Source organism: Eurypyga helias, unplaced genomic scaffold, assembly GCF_000690775.1.
Source record: "Eurypyga helias isolate BGI_N326 unplaced genomic scaffold, ASM69077v1 scaffold15904, whole genome shotgun sequence".
Lineage (NCBI taxonomy): Eukaryota > Metazoa > Chordata > Aves > Eurypygiformes > Eurypygidae > Eurypyga > Eurypyga helias.
The window spans coordinates 4,489-21,791 of record NW_010245750.1 but is presented as its reverse complement, the minus strand read 5'-3'; the positions used below and the strand labels follow the sequence as shown (position 1 = coordinate 21,791).

Here is a 17,303-nt window from a genome sequence, read left to right as displayed (position 1 = left end):
GGGCTGTTCCCTCATCCCTGAGAACTGCTCACTCCAGCCTAGGTACGGGCTGTTCCCTCATCCCCGAGAACTGCTCGCTCCAGCCTAGGTAGGGGCTGTTCCTCATCCCTGAGAACTGCTCTGACTTGCAGGCTGCGTTTGTACATCTCAGCCATTCTCACAGGGTCTCCAAAGAGCATTAAGTAATTAGCCGCCAAAGCTACAGGCTCGTTAAACCAGAGCATACTGACCCATGTGTGAGAAAAGACTCTATAAAACTCCACTTCCTCATCACATACCATTCCTGCCCAACTTCTTCCTTCCCCAGTAAAGCTAATTAAATGGAATCCACACACAGTTTACTGGGATGCATTTGGGACTCAGCAGAAAATCTTCCACTTAGCATGTTTTGGAATGCTGGAATACAGTTCAAAAAAGAGGAGGCAGACTACTCTAAGGCAATGGCTTGCTTTTTTTTCCCTTGAGGTTCCAGATCCTCTTTATATTGGGCCACCTCCTGTCTGGCTCTGCAGTTTAAGACTGGCAGTTCCAAGGAGCATTCCAAATCTTAATCGCCAACCAACACCTCAATTTTGCTTAGCAGGCAGTGAAATTTATGTGAGTGGATAAGGTAGCGAAATATGAAAGTAGATTTGGAACTGCAAGAACTGAATCACACACAGGTTTGCCTTCTCATACCAAGAAACCCTGTCCTCCTCCAGCCTTTCTCACTGAAAGCCACTTCCCTCTGCTGCTGCAGCTCTCAGCCTCTTTCAGCAAGTAGGAGTCATGAGTGAAGAGGAGAGAGAAACCAGCAGAAGACTGCGTCATCGAACTAGCCCACAATCAGGTTAGGTAACAAGAAGTGTGAGTTCTACCTCACTGCAAGATTTTGGTGGAGCTGCTGAGAACAAGAGAAATGGGGGTGTGTGTGTGTTGTTAACCTGTATGTTTTCCCTAGCCTGCTCCGTTTTTGTACAGTCTTTTCTCACAGTCAGATTTGCTTCCACAAATGGAACAGAAAAAACCCACACCAAAATTAAGAGGAAGGGAGAGGAGAGAGGTGGGAAGAAGACGAAAGCCATGTTATCCCAGCTGCCACCATTTCTCAGTTCAGTACAAATAGGACCAGCACTCAGGCAGAAATTCCTCTGTAGGCATTCATCCCCTTCCAAAGCATTTTGAAGGACACTAAGAGCAATCACATGCGGTATTACATAAACACCTACGTTCAGAAGTGGGACTATGAGAGTCATCCAACCCTGGTTTTAGCTGCCCCAAGTCTGGCATCAGTAGCCCACATGTCTCTCACATCAACAGAGGGAGACAGCCCTCTCTGGCCAGTGACTTATGTGGACTGTGGACACCGCAATTTGCACAGGAGAAATCACTCCCTGGAAGCGTAGGCAGGGATGCGATCTGTATCTGCCTCAAGGAACCTCCTCACCAGGAAATGTGTGGTGGAGTACCAGCACCATTTGGCCATTATTAGCAGCAGCTACAAGATCTGGGACACCAGGCTGAGGCACACACAGACAGACCTGAGACCAACAGCTACATGCTCCTCTCCTAGATTATTATTTTTTAATGTCTCGGGATTCTGCATGTGAACAGTTATCCCTTTTTCATAAGGCAAGGGGAGCTACTCAATTCTCTTTACAGATCATACAAGACAGTACAGCCTACTGAATGATCAACCTTGTAAAGGAGGAAAAATTACTGAAGACTAGTAAACTCCTAAGAAGGTTTTAGATTTTACATAATCACTCCCCACGTGCCAGCTTTCACACCAATGTGCTAAGTTTCATTATATTTATGTATCCTCCAAAGAGGGTTTGTAAGGAAATCTTACTAACTTTTGAACCCCAGTCTGCAGATGTGAAGATTAATGTGCAATTCAGAGTTGGTGCCAGGTGTAATAAGCCCACAATTTGTGGTTAGAAAACACTTTTCAGTCCAAGAAGAGAGAATTGCATGTCTTGGGCTGATGATGGAAAGCTTTGCAGGGTAATACCTAACAGTGCACCTAAAGGTGTCTGATACAAGGTCCCGAAGAGAAGAAAACAGATCAACAGTCTCTGTTAATAACCTAAGCAAAAGAAAGGAGACTTTGTTAGGTAAGTGGTAGTGAAGCAGATCTATTCAGTGACATAAAATGTGCTACTTCTCTCAAAAGGCTGCAAGAGCCTTAAAATTCCCTGCCACCAATTCTAGTTTATGCAAAGAATACAAAGGGCTGTGAGGCTCCTGCCTCCCAAAGGTTATCTCCTCCCAGCTGATGAACCCATAACTCAAGAAAACAGATCCCCAGATGAATAATGACTTGCCTCTTATGTCAGTGGAATGGAGTCATAACTCAAAGCTGACCATCATGTGTTTATGTACAGCCATCCTGAGGTCAAGATTTATTCCATATCATGGAAGAAGCAGTCCATTAGTCACAAGCACTTCATTCTTTGGCAGCACAAAGTGATAATTCCCATAACTTACCAGCTTTGTTTTTCAATACCATTAATTAAACCCTGAAACTCCCCATGATAAATTACAGCAGAGATTCCTTGCTGAACATGAAAGAAGACAAATTGACTTCATCTGTTCTTCACTGGTGAGATAACTCCACAATATGTTGCAATATTACATACCTGGATCTACATTAAATCGGTCTAGGAGCCTGAAGACCAGCTTACTTAGCATTTTGCAGTTAAATTTATCTGGTTTGTACCTGGACAGGCCTCGATATTGTCTGTAAGCAAATACACAAAATCAGAAGGAAACATCTGTGGAATCACCCCATGTATGCTTCCCAAGTAGCAGAGATTTAACAGTAGAGGTATTAGGGTTTGCTAGGTATTGGAATGGACAGCACCCTACCTTCCCAACAACCACACAAATTTCCCAGTCAGTGACTGAAGCAAGTCCAGGGGCTTATTTAAAAGAAAGAGAAAGTGAGCAATTCCCTCTTGTCCTTTTTTCAGACCTAAGACTGCAACTATTGCATCTACGCTGTGAGTTTGACTGTACTGCTGGCTTTGTGACTGACAGGAGCTGTTCTAGTGAGAGACAATTTATAAATTAAAAACACACGCGACTATTTCACGAGCACATGAAAGTTAACCACTTGCATCTCTTGTTTTTCTGCCACTTTATCGCAGTATTATCTTCCTGCAAAACCTGTACAACCGATACTGAAACTCACTCTTGTCTGCAGCAAAGCACGAGAGTCTGATTACTACAGCCTCCCCGAGGAAGCTTTGATGGAGTTACAGTGCTAAGATCTACTGCACAGGTTCGCTCTGCGCTCCTCTCTCCTGGCAGGAACTGAGCATCTGTCAATAGGAATGATACCTCTGCCTTATGGACTGAGGCATTTGAGAAGACTCTGGCAGAGATACCAGTATTTTCCCTTTCTCAGCTGAAAAGTAAATATATTGCACTCCATTATGGTGAGAAACAATCCCAGACAGACAACTAGAGAACATGCTGTCCTCTGACAGCAAGTTGGCCCCAGCTGTTTAGAGAAGTCAATGAGCCTTTCTACCTTGTGATGTCTCCGATATTAAAACCAGGTTCACACCACGTGTCCAGGATCTGCAAGAGCTTGCTCTGGAGCTCAGGATATTCTCCCACATAATCTTCCACCAAGTTAGTTTTATCTTGGATCAGCAGCGGTGTACACATCTGGGAGAAGAAATTGCATTGAAAGCACTGTGCCCAGCCTCTGATCCCCATGTTCCGCAGGCTGAGCGCTGCAGCACACGGAAGGCGTGGAAGAGGTCCGTGACATTGCAGAGTGCAACCTGGCAGAGGGCTGCCCCATTCCCTGCTGCTCAGACACGGCGAGAAGTCACAAACCCCCTGCTTAATGTCACAATCCCCATGCTTCATCAACCAGTGCTGCCTGAGTGATGTGCCATTTTCAGCATCAGTGTTAGCAAAGCTGCAAAACAGCAAAAGCACTAAACTTCACCACCGTGATAACCATCTGTCAAGAACACAGCTAGCAATTTTTATAACGGGGGCTGCAGCTAGAAAAACAATCCAGTAAGCTGTGACGTGGTCTAACAAAATGCACTCGGTCACTTCCGAGGTGTAAAGGTACCTCAGTTACTACTTGGGAACAAAGTAAAGCCCCACGTGAAAGCCAGCACAACTTGGAGGGCCTTGATGGATCTCCAGCTTAACAAAAGGTGGATCTGATGACAGAGAAGCCTGAAGAGGAAATGACTCACCTTCTCCACATCTTGATCTGGCTGCAATTTTAGTTTAATACTCAGTATGGCTGCCTAGAAAATACAAAAGAGGTGGTGTATTTAGGAGAAGAAGAACACAGCAGATAAACGGGCATTATTCCAAAGTGAAGCATATATGCTAATACACACATTTTTAATGTGTTAATTACTTCTGTTCAATTTTCATGTACGAACCATATAACATTTGGCCACATACGTTGCACTTAGAAATGTACCAGGACACTCCTGGCAGAGCTGCATACTCCTTGCAGCAGCATACCCTGGAGCAAACATTAAAGATCAAGCTGTTGGTCAGAATGAAGGTAAAGTGCTTGGACAAAATCAGCTAAGATGGATGTTTTCTATTAATATAATTGTAAAAAAACCCTGACCCACCATAACCACCACCTTTCTGAGTTAACTTTATCCATCTTGCTGTGCCTTTTAAACTTTGTAAAATGGCTGCATTTTGTGAAAGCAACTCAAGATTTAAAAGACCCTGAAATCAAGATGTCTTCATTTTTATAATTTTTGCAAAACCCCACAGCCCTGAAAGTGCTACGGTTCACCACAATCAGAAAGAGGGTAAGAACTGTAATTTTCCCTTTTGTGATATCTACAAATCTTCGATAAGCCAAGACCTGCCACGCTCACAAATTAACTCCAAAGCAGTACTTTCTGCAGATGAGGAAACTCTGCGGTGGGGAACTGCAGGAACTCAGACTGCAAGAACTGGTTCAGCCACTCTTTATCCTGTCCCAGCTTGGTGATTACAGAAACGTATTAAGATCTAACTGTGCATTGCTTGGGAGGCATATAAACTAATTAGGATTTTAAGCAGTTAATAGTGTCTAATTTCTGCAGTGTGTGAGAATACCTCTATCTCAAATACAGAATAAGCACATAATGGCTCTCTTTAATACAGCGTATTGTTCCAGTAAATAGAGCAATGAGAGCGAGGAGCCTTCAAGCGCATCTATGTGTAAGTACTGATGTAATTATAAACCAGGTAACGAGGCTGTGTTACATGAAGTGTCCTTCATATATTTGCTAAGTTTGGCTGCATTTTCCAAACCGGTGGTGAAGAGTGTTTGAAAACACATCTCCACCCGCACCGCAGCATACACGTAACGCTACACAACACGCCAGCATCCGTAATCACCAGGGTTCACAAACGCCTCTGCTCAGGTGAGGATAAAACCAGTACCTTAGGGCTTAGAGGAAAAGCTCCTTTCTTCAACAGGTTTCTCTGCTATCTGTGATTGATTTTGCTTTGAGAGAAAGATCATGAAAATGATGGATCTGTCCAAATAGTTCCATTTAGAACTGTGTTATTTGCCAGAATATGTAAACAAACATGGTAAAAAATGTGCATTCCCATGATCAAACACAAACTGCATTACTACACTTCACCTTTAGAGGAAAAATTAACCAGAAAAATAACCTAAGCATGGGTAGAAGCACACCCTGGAACACATCTTCTGTGATCTCTCTTAGCATCCAAACGCCACCTCCACCTAAGTCACCACCGGAAGCACACGTCCTGCAGACCCAGCCAAGCATGCTGACAAAACCCAACAGCTCATCCGAGCAGCGCTCACAGCAGAAGCCGTGGGTTACGGTGCCTCCTGAGAAATTCAGGCGTGTATTTCAGCCACTGCATCAAAGACTGGGTGTATGAAAGCAGACAACCAACACACACCATCGAAGTTCAATCTGACTGTCCAGAAAGAACAGTTACCAGTGGGAAAACTTCTTTTTTCCTGTTTGTTTTGGTTTAGGTTTGGTTTTGGGGAGTTTAGGGTTGTTTTTTTGGGGGGAGGGGTGGGTTTGTTTGGTTTTTTAACACAAAAGGGACACTGCATCCCTGACAGTCCAGGTTTCATCCCAAAAAGAGAAAGTGACATCATCTTAAGTGACAAAAGCAGTAACTGCTTTTAGCGCAGTGACTGTACGCTACAGACGCTGAAGACAAAGGCACATTACCACTTCTCAGCCCAGCTAAATCTTCAACCAACTCTCCCTGTTACTCCAGACTTTGTAACGATTCCACCTGTCCAGAGGCTGATATGCTGCCCTGCTCCAAGAGCAGCAAGTACCTTTTCTCTCAAATTATCAGATCAACATCACAGCGTTGAAGTACTTATTGAAAAGCAAAGTAATCGTTCTCAACTTGTACACCAGCTGAAGGTTGCTGCTTCTGTTTTGCACCTGAAGAAGGGTCTCCAAAGCTTTGGCAGCTGGTTTTATTTCCTCCCAGCTACCTCAGTTTGAATTAAAAAAAAAAAAACAACCCACAAACAAAAACTTGCAATTGTCAACATCTTGTTTCACCGTTAGATCTCATCAGTACCTTTTGTGAAACAAGCATTCCGTGGTTTTAACAGGCAAGCACACAATGGTTGCCCTAACCGCTTCTTCATGTTCCCGTGCGCGTTCAGATTAACCGAACTGCAGAACTGTTATCTAAATGACAGGGTTTTATCTCCACCAACCGTACAGGTGACTTCATCAGATGAAGACGTGCCCTGTCAGCCTAGCTTTCCCTCTTTCACCGGATGTGTATCCTACCCTGTACCAATGCACGTCGAGCAGTGGATACTCACTTAGCCGTAGCGTGGAGAGCCATCGCCCTCCAGACCCAGCTCACAACATTTTAACACCATACAGCAGTATTTAGCATTTGACATGTTAACATCACCCAGCTAGGTGACGGGGCAGTCAACCTGAGTTACTGGCAGACACTTGTCAGAGCGAGGAGCGTGAGCAGCAGCGGGCAGCAGCCTTGTCCATGCACGAAGCTGAACGCGGAAGGAGACGCGTGACCTGGGCCGTAGGAACAAACAGCCAGGCTGGATTGCAGGGTGTAGTTACATGGGCTGGCTGAATGGCGAGGACAACTGAGATAAAATCAGTGTGTTTACAATAGGAATAATAAGAGAAGAGATATGAGTAACTGTAATAAAGATGAAAGTGTTTGGCAGCTGTGTCTGTGGTCTCAACTTAGAGCTATTTTAAGATTTTGTTTTGTTATTATCATGTTTTGAATTGTTTCACTCCACAAACAAGTCTGTGTAAAACGACCCTATTTTTAACAGTCTGTTTATAGATGATAAGATCTCCAGAAAAGCAACACCTCATTCGCAGACTCATTTTGTAGTTAGAAAACAAACACGTTAATTAGGCAGACAGCATGCTGTAACTGAAATGGTGAGAACCCCCCTCCCCACCCACGAAACGTGTGTCTCCCCATACGCAGTGCTGCACTCCAAGCTGTGCTGGAAGAGCAGCCAGGGTAGCAGGCATCATGGTATCCCAACTGCAGATCCTCAGACCCGGGCTGGATAGCAGGGCACCAAAACCCCCAAGCAGCAGGTACCTCCCCTTCACCAGCTGATCAATAAGAGCAAAAAGCCTTGCCATGACGCAGGAACGTGGCCAAGCTCTGGTGAATGCTAACGTGTTGTCAGCTTGTCAGGGTCTACTCACCCTCCCTCAGGCTATAGAGAACATGTTACAGTCCTGACTGGGGGTACAAGTAGCCTTTTCACAAAAATACATTTCATACGTAGAGAGTTTCTAGCATGCAATCTACTATCAGCAAAGAATTAGCATTATTGGCATTATTGCTACAGAAGTATTTAACCTATGCTGAAACCCTCCTGCCCCAGATCATATACTGAAACCCTCTCTTGCCTCACATCCCCCAAGTGTATTCGGCACAGGTACATGATGAAGCCACTGCTTAGTACAGGAGAAAAGGTGCGATAGCCTGATTCAAACCCCATCAGAGCTCCTGAGTCTTCTCATTGTCCGCAGGGAGCTTTGGGTCATTCCTGGATTTAATTATGCTGAAAGTGAAAATCATATTTAGACATTCTGTACTAGTTTTATTTCCCAGGGATAAAGACCTACAAAAATAGCAAAGGAGGGTTGGATGAGGACAGGGAAGAATTCAAAGCTTGGCAATACTCCATTAAATTATATCTAAATTGTGTGTAGGTGCATTGACCATAGGATGGGGGAAGTTACCCAAACCTGACGCGCCCAGACCACACCAGACCACTCTTCAGTCATGCGATTGCAAAAACAAGAGTATGGGAAAATGGGGAGTGTTTTGAAGTGAACACACAAGCCCAGAGCGCCCTGCACCAATACCTGATCCTCTCTGCTTGTTTTGAATGCAATTGGCTCTGTCTCATCTAAAAATGACTATTCTTTCCATATACAGTATGAAGTGCAGGAAGCCACACAAGATCTTATCTGCAAGGGCATGTGCATTTGGGTGGTGTCTACGCTGACAATTTAGGCAATTTTCCCACGGTGGGGTTAGCATCAGAAGAATAACTTTCTGCCAGTAGCACTGCTGGGAGTGATGATGCAGGACAGACCCAAATGGTTTCTGATGACTCCTGCATTACTTAGCTCTGCTGCAAGCAAGTTGGGACAACACAAAGGTAAATATGCCTGTGCCTGACCTAATGTCGTATTTCTGAACCAATGGTGAAGGAATTTCTGAAACCCCATAGAACAGACCAAACAACAGAACGAGACTTTGCAGAGGAGGACCCAAAGTGAACTCCAAGAAAATCACAGTGATCCAAGCCTGGATACACAATAATGGTAGAAATCACTGAGTAAAAGGCACACCAAGTATTAATCACTGGGAACATCTGTTTTGTGTTTTGGGATCACTCATTTCAAACCTGTGGCTAATCAGCGTTGCTCAAACACTCAGAGTGCATCACTGCATAGCGTATGACATCAGGTTAGATGTTTAATTACTTCCTGCTTAAAGAGCATACAATAAGACCAATAAAAACTCAATAAAACCCAATAAAAACAGCATACAGCTGTTTTCAGGAAGATCTTCAAAAACGAGACAAACGTGACATTTCCCAGGTCCACTTCCAAGACAGCACAAACATATTTTATAAGGAGTGAGACTGTCAAAATGAAATAGTGACAGGTTACCCGTGTCTAAAGGTGGAGGGAGAGAAGTGAAGGTTGGAACATGGATGTGCACAGGTGAAGGGAAGAGGGAACTGAAACAAACACTTCTGTGATTTGTCTTCATCAGGTCACTCAAAGCAGTTTTAAACCTGGTGTAACTGGTCAGTGCATCTTCACAAACGAGTGATCCTCTAGAGCACGGCCCAAATTCCCTGTGCACACGGGCCACCCTCCTTCACCAGGTCCTCCAGATCCAGCCCCTCCGTATGGCTAGATCTACTGCACACCCACACCGCTTCTCCAAGAGCCCGCTTGCTTGTTGGGTGCCCAGAAACGCTCGCAGCAGGAGCAGAATACTATGAGCTGAATTATTATTTCCCAGCGACTCAAGCTCCTTTCCAACCACTTCACCAGAGAGCCACCCATAGCAGAGGCGGCTCCAGAAGACACGGTGTTTGGGAGCAGGCGGCAGAATGGTCCATGGCCCGCAGGTTGGCTTCCTCTGCTCTGGAGTGACATGAATCTAGCAGGCAATGCGCCATTATAGCTGCCCTTCAGCAGTAGATTACTAAGAAAAAAGGGTTGAGACTCAAGAATATCATCATATTTATATGAGAAACATTCCCTGTAACATTTTCCTTGTTTGGTATAAGTTATTATTTTTCATTTCAAAAAAACAAGGAAATTCAAATGCACACACTTTAAAATACAGTAAGAGTTGAACGAGCCTTTGTAATTAAGGTGGTGAATAGGGGAGAGAAGCAACATCAGAGACATTTTCACTGTCCTGAGAACAGCCCAAAACAGTCAGAGTGAAGAAATCTAAAATCCATTCATGTGCTCAATCAATCTTAAGCCTGACCTGTATTGGCAGATTTGCAAAAATACGCCACGTGTACTCAAGCACCATGTGTGAAGTAGGACTACAAGCAATAACATCCCTGAATCGTTGTTTGAAATATTACTACGCTGAAAATTGAAGGTCATGTCGGTGATGGAACTATGCCTTTCTACACCTTACCATATTTGTATTCCTTTAAGTTTAATTCTTTGGTCAACCATCCTTTCTACCGAATTATCAAATTACTCCTGTAGTAGTACCTATTGCTGACAAAACTTTTGAATTCTGTGTCTACAGAGCTTTTTCTCTGGGTACTCCAACTTATTTTATGACAAGTTTTAACAACTGAATTTTAATAGATAATCCGCATTATCTTAATTGAAAGAGTAAGCATTAACTGAATCTAATATATGGAGCCAACCTTCATTATTTGTTGAAATTAGTGGATGAACCATTAGTAAAAAAATACACACTGCTTTTGAAAACACAGAAATCTGGATGGACAACAAGCAAAATAACTGTTAAAAATTAAATACTCTCTAACCCACTAATAGTTTTGTTCAATAGTCTTGTTTAAGAACTAAACTGATGAAGGGGAGAAAAATGCCCCATGTCACTGATACAGAGAAGTTGGAGTGTGAGCTCTCTCAGGCCCAAGAATATTTCTGGTTGTCAGAGGCTAAAAAGATTATTTATTGTTTCCTTCCTAAACCCAACTCCACTGCCACCTGTTCAGAATTTACTATAAAGCTGTTAAACAAGACGAGAACTTTGATGCTGACTCTGAAAACAAGTTTCACTGTATCTGACCCGAGCAGCACTCACAACTGATCCAGAAGCAAAGGAATTTGATTTTTTTCTTTAAGCACAGCTATCTTTTAACCTTTATAAGCTGTTTAAAAAAATGTAAATAAAATAACTCAGTGGACAATAGAGGGCATTCATCGCCCAGAAAGACAGCCGCCACCCTTAGACATGAAATATCGCAGCACATTAAGTCATGAGACCCCGCTAATCAAAGCTGACAGGGCCCTGAATGTGATTTCTGCTGAGACTTAGCGATATCATGGGGCACTGAAGCATGCACAGCCTGCCAGACTGCCCCTGTTCATGTGACAATGGCTTTTATTCCCAAAAGGGGCCTGCGAGTGACAAGAGTCCCCTTTGTCTTTAGGCTCCCGCATTCGCGGTGCAAGAGAGGTTCATTCAACCAGCCCCAGACACTCTTTGAAAGGCTGAAGTGTAACATAAGATGACCATGAAACACTAGCTTGCCTTCTGCCTACCCCTCATTCTTCTCAAGCACAGCCTGGCCTATTCAGGGCCTCTCAGAGACTCGCTCGCTCTGCATTACCCCCGGTCTGCTGAATCCCCGCATTGTCCGGCCCCACCAGCAGCCATCGCCCTTCCCACAAAGCCGTCCGCCCCGCAACCCGACCAGGCTCCACCACGGCCGGGACAGCCTGGGTCGAGGGTGGCATGGAGCCACGGCGCCACGGCTTCAGAGGGCTTCTGAGAAGGGGACAGAGCCGCCACATTTCACCTGGAACTGCCTGAGCGGGAACGCTAAACCCTGCTGCCTCTTCACGCCACGCGGGCCATGAGGAGCGGGCCCAGAGCCCCGCACGGCTCCGCAGCACCCTGCAAGGCCCCTCTGCCACACTCCTCCACTCACGGAAGAGGGGACAAAACCCCCAAACAGGCCAGACGCCTCAAAACCCCACTGACACGGCCCTGCTTCTCCCAGTAACGCTAACTGTATCAGCTCGCTTCTCTGCATCACGGGAGCACCAGTGCCATCCGCTGGCCGCGGCTCCAATCAGGCACCTCCTCACCACAGCTCCCACTTGATGCTGCTAAATCAGAATTAACTTACCTCCACCTGTGCCATCTTCTAAACCCTCCACGGCCTGTACGCAGCTGATGATCCTCCTGCCAGCCCACCACCCTGCCCTGCCAGGCAGCTCTCCCAGCAGCTCACTGCAAAGCTCCTGGCTGCTGCCATCCACAAACCGGTTCTGCTTTTGACCAGCTCTACTAAAACGAGGCATACAGGGAGGGCCAGATGCACTTCAGAAACAAATAACCACCATGGCCAAACCCAGGGATCTCTGGGATCTCGTTTTCCAAAGAGATCTTTTTCCAAAAGCTCTGTGAGGGAAAAGAGCCTTCACCCACGGGACAGAGCTGGGGACCTCCGTGGTTCGCACAGCACGCGAGGTGGTGCATCAAACAGGGAAAGGGAGTAATGTGCTCTGGATAAACGCCTGGTGACTTGCTGGAAACACAGCAAGAAAATAAATAATGACAGCAAGGATTTATAAGGATTTCTGTCCTCTTATGTGAGACACAGAAGAGCCAAAAGACCTGCATGTGAATCTCCTTTACTGAAAGACAGAGAAGAGCAGAACGAGCAGACATGCCACAGCCCACTGCAAGTGCTCAGAGCCTTAGTTCCAGGTTTTTTGGGGTTAGTTGCTATGAACTTAGGTATGCTCAGTCCCCAAGGGCCGTAAAAGATTTCCTGTTATTCTTGAAGATAATTCTATTCATCCTTCTGGCAACAAAACAAAACTAGAAGAAAGTTATGGCTGAGGGTAAGCAACAGTTGAGGTTTCCTGTTCTTCACACTGGGAATGACTAGTAAATGAGCTTTTCTGTGGAAGAAAGAACAGAAAAACACTTTCAGGAAAAAAAAAAATTAGAGGTTTCCAAAACCAGACCTAGAAAGAACTGCATTTCTAATGACAACAATAAATCTCTTTGGAGCCATGAACTTAAAAATCGCATTTGAGTATAGTCAAATACTGCGTTTCTATTAGGATTTTCAAACATTCATGTTCAAGAACTTACTGAGCAAAAGAGTAAGTTTCAAGCAGCTACCTGTGAACTTCTGATCAAATATGAAATGTTTCAGTATTCAAAGAATGGAAGAAGAAGAAGAATGGAATTCCACAGTATTACTTGGGAATTTGGCTTTACTGAAGAATAGAATTTTTTAAATGCTATTTGATTTTTTTCTTTTGTTAAACAAAATCAAGCTGTTCTACACCATCAAAGTCAACCATATTTCTTTGAGAAAAACAAACTTATGGTTATTGCCTTAAAAAAAAGGCACATTAACAGTATTGCAGTTTGCTCATGAGAACACTCGCAAGGCTGACGAGACATCAAGGTGATGCCAGAGGTGCTGCAAGTACTCCAATCCACAGGGTAAAACATCAAAATCTGGGTTTGGTGAACATCTGCCAGTGTCAGCCACTCAAATACACAAGTAGTAATACATTTTGAATAGGAGCCTCCGTGGTAAAGAGGCTTCCAAACTCCTCAAAGTGAGAACCCTTTGGTTGGGATAATCATGTGGGAACAGAGAGATTTTCCAACCCCTCCTCGCCGCGTGCAGATTGGAGATAGCACAGCAGGTCTACGACCAACTACTAAAATCCCTTATTTTCTTGCCAAGGACAAGGAAAACAAAAAAGAACACAACCATCCCCTTAAATTCTCCAGATTAAACCCTATTAACCTACTTTCAAATGTCAAAAAAGGGGTGGAAGAAGGATTCACTGGCATTCTGTACTCAGCCATTAGAAAAAATGAGGTTGAACACAGGCTACTCATGTACACGGGAAGACCATGCTAAGCTGGACCATTCACAGTGTGCAGCTGCTGTGATGAAACGGAATTCACATTGAAATGCATCCAAAAACGGACACAGACATTAACAGAGAACGAGAGAGCTGGGTAGGTAAATTTATTTGAAAGACATGACCCACCTCTTTGTAATCGCCCTTGTGATAAAGATGACTGACATGTCCAAGCAAAGAGTTCCGGTCTGCCGTATGGAGCTGGTAAATGCTAATCAGAGGGTCAAGAAGATTAGCTGTGCACTGGGCTAGTATTCTGAGTACACGGGCCTGCAGCTTCTTCAGCTCGATGCCAGACTAAGGAAAAAAAAAATCAAACACAGATTTAGTAAAGATGGCTACAATTCAATGGCAGTTGAAAATGCAGCTTGTTTAAACAGTGGAATAAGCCAATTCCTTGGGAAGGGATTCTCCAGTTTCCCCATGGAGTCTGCAAGCAGAAATCAGAACAATATGATACACATTTTTTTCACGGCATCCAATTTAAAAACATTAAATGTTTGCAGCATAATTCTGGAAAAGGCATATGGCCTTGTGCAAAAGTAAAATATGAAACTGGAAAAATGCCCTCTTTTACTAAAACAGCTATTTTATAGCTGGCAGCTATCTAGTTCCCAGCAGAAAATCTTTGGATCCAGCAACTCCCCTCAAGGGAGATCTCACCTATCAGGCGTAAGAATGCCATTTTCATTCCCAGGCTTGCTCCTGGGTAGGGAGGGCAGCAGAAGCAAAGGCACCATCAAAAGACACACAGATACAAGTATTAATCCTTGTGTTCACACATGACCATTCTCTTATGACATAAGAATTTCAGTGCCAGTAGCACTTCACGGCACTTTGCAGATACTGTGATGGCAGAGCCCTACACCTAAAAAGAGCCATTTGGAAAAATGGGAAATGAAACAACACAAACAGAAAAGTATTTTGTAGTTCAGAGCCAAAAGTATACAAAAAGGAGGAAATCTCAGTAGGTCAGAATATATGAAGGCAAAAGGGATGGTAAACATTAGGACGTATTATCTGATGACCCAACATTACAAAGCTGCTAAAAGGCCATACTGTTGCCATTTTCTGCATTCCCGATGATAAAAGCTCCCCACCATATGGCAGGAATTAGTCTTACAGTAACTGGCTTCTATTTGCAGAACTGGAAGAATTTGCAGAGTAGAATACTGCAATTGGTTTTATCCTGACAGCGGGGATGTGAGTTCCAACGGGAAAGCCTCCAGCCCAGCAAAGGCTACAAGATCAACACTTGATCAAAGTGGTTTGATCTGGAAAGATGAAAACCCCAGCTTGGATGAGGAAAGCTGTCGCATCACGTCTTCCAATGTAATTCCATTTTCAGGTCAGCATACAACAGATAGCACCACCTCAGTATGAACTGCACACCTTGTCACACCGTGTTTCTGTGAGATTATAGGAAAGATGCTGGACTATGGAACAATGTGAAACTGGGGACACTTGAGGGACATCAAAAGCAATTGTAATTGCCCCCAGGTCTCTTGCTCTCTCTTTTCTAACCTGTTGAACAGCAGGATGCTCTTTTATCCAAAGCTGCAACTCAGTGGCGATGTAATAGCTGAGGGAATGCCCCTTCCCCTTCCAATCACTGCTGCTCTCCAGCATGACCAGGAGTCCTGCCAATGGGTCCTCCAGACCTGCAAAGCCCCGCCTGATTTCTTCCTTGAGCTGCTGAGATACAAAACCACATTGTCATGTACAAAAAGATTAGTGAATCCTCCCTTCCCCCAGCTGAACACAAAGCTTTATTTTTTTTAATTTAATCTATTCAGAGAGGTAACTGTTGCTATTCATCCACCACCCGCGCCTCCAGTGACTTTTCATGTCATTACAGATTCCTTCATGGCTCACTGCACCTCAAACCCAATGGGAAAAGCAGCAATTGTCCACACTAATTATCCCATAAAGACAGAGAAGTTGTTCTGTGGGGCAGACAAAGGGGCTTGGGATTTGGGGGAGGGGAAGAAAAAAAGTGAGCTGGAGAAAGGGGTGTTATTAGGAAAATGGCAATATTGAAGGTAGAAAAAAAAAGGCTTAAAAACCTACTCATCTTCTAACAGACTTAAGTAATAAAGCCTATAAACCCCTCCTCCTCATTCTTGCATGTCAAACTTCCATATTTGACCTTATACCCACTTCAGCCACGATGGCGTAATGCTCCTTACTGTAGCAGGAATAGTTGGGAGTATCAAAATAGTTTGGATTTTATGCATAAGATTAAAAAGAAAGAAATACCAGAGTTCAAACTCTGTCAGACTGCCATCCTGCAAATCTCTGCTCCTGTCCTCCAAACCTACCTGAGAAGGGTACTTTCTGTCGACCCCTGCTGCCACGGCACACCAGGCACTGCACACCTCTGCAAGGGTAAGGGCCGTACAAAGGGGCTCGGAACATGGGAAAGCTCCACGCCATAAATCTTAGGAATCCCAGGGTGATGTGTTTAGAAATGTGAAGGAATTGGACACTCACTTTGTGAATGTTAATAGGCTACTTACTACCCATCTGGTAGGAGTGATAAATTAGCAGTAGTAAGCAATATCTTTATAATGTTGACATTAGAAGTAGTTTCCAAGGAGTTTGGAGGGTTGGCAGGGTGAGGAAGTGGCATCCTTCAGTACCCACACAAGGACCTTTCAGCGCATGGTACATGTACTGGCGTGGAGCAAGGCAAAAGCAGAGACAGAAAACAAGAAATCACTAAGAACAGCTGCTCTCTTTCTTTTCTGGCCAAAAAGCAAAACCCAAAAGGTGCTCATTCCCGCCTGCAGCCAGCACTTGTAATTTACTGTATGTGATGGCCCCAGTCGTAGCTTCCAATGGAAACAACATAAAGTTTGAAGAACAACACGGAAAACAAAAGAAAATCTAGAGAAAATTTGCCAATGAATTTGTTCTTTTTTATTCATCGACAATATTTACTGGAAGAGAGTTATTTTCCATAGTGCCTTTCATGTCTGGAAAACCCACAAACCAACCTATCCTTTATGACAGAAACTGTTTCATTCTCACTGGATTATCAAATGCGGTATTAAAAAGCTGATGACTAACAAAGATGTGACTTTAGATAACAGATGTTTCTCCCCGTAAGTATTTTCCCTGTGACAAGAATTTGCGACGTTAAACACAGGGCTCCAACTTCACTGCGAGATTCAGCAGAAGGCAAAGGCAAGCTCTTATCCAACCACAAATATCCAACACAACAGCCAAAGGAAAACAAAGCAACTCGCCAACGAAATTGCACTGTTTATAAATGGCCTCTCTTCTTTTTTTCTTTTTCCCCCCCGAAAGCCCCACTTCAGCACATTTCGGCTGAACAAGAGCGTTCACCACACCGCTCGGCTCCTCGCTGGGCTGCAGCCCGAGCCCGGGCTTTGGCAGGATGGGCTCCAGCAGACAGCAGGTCCTGCGCGAGCGCAAGCCCGCTTTCCCACGCCGAGCATCTCCACACATGGCACAACTGCCAGGAGCACTAACTGCTCTCATCTAGACTGAGCCTTGACTTCCGACCAGCCAGACTTCAGCAAGCAGGGAAAAGCCTCCTTCAAAACTTCCTAGCAATCTGGAGGCTTCGACTACGGGGTCTATAGTTTCAGGGAGGGTTAAAAAAATCAACCAAGAAAAAAGTCATGA

At 44.3% G+C, this 17,303-nt stretch overlaps 1 protein-coding gene across 1 annotated transcript in view; it reads right to left on the bottom strand.

Moving 5' to 3' along the window:
* Positions 1–2,621: 2,621 nt before the first annotated feature.
* LOC104508532 (exonuclease mut-7 homolog) overlaps positions 2,622–17,303 on the bottom strand; it is a gene marked incomplete at both ends in the record, with an annotated part of 16,926 nt that continues 2,244 nt past the window's right edge. Inside the window, 5 exons of the mRNA XM_010150189.1 lie at positions 2,622–2,722; positions 3,518–3,657; positions 4,209–4,262; positions 13,779–13,946; positions 15,174–15,341. Of these exons, the coding sequence (XP_010148491.1) occupies positions 2,622–2,722; positions 3,518–3,657; positions 4,209–4,262; positions 13,779–13,946; positions 15,174–15,341 (631 nt within the window). The remainder of the gene's footprint in view (positions 2,723–3,517; positions 3,658–4,208; positions 4,263–13,778; positions 13,947–15,173; positions 15,342–17,303) is intronic.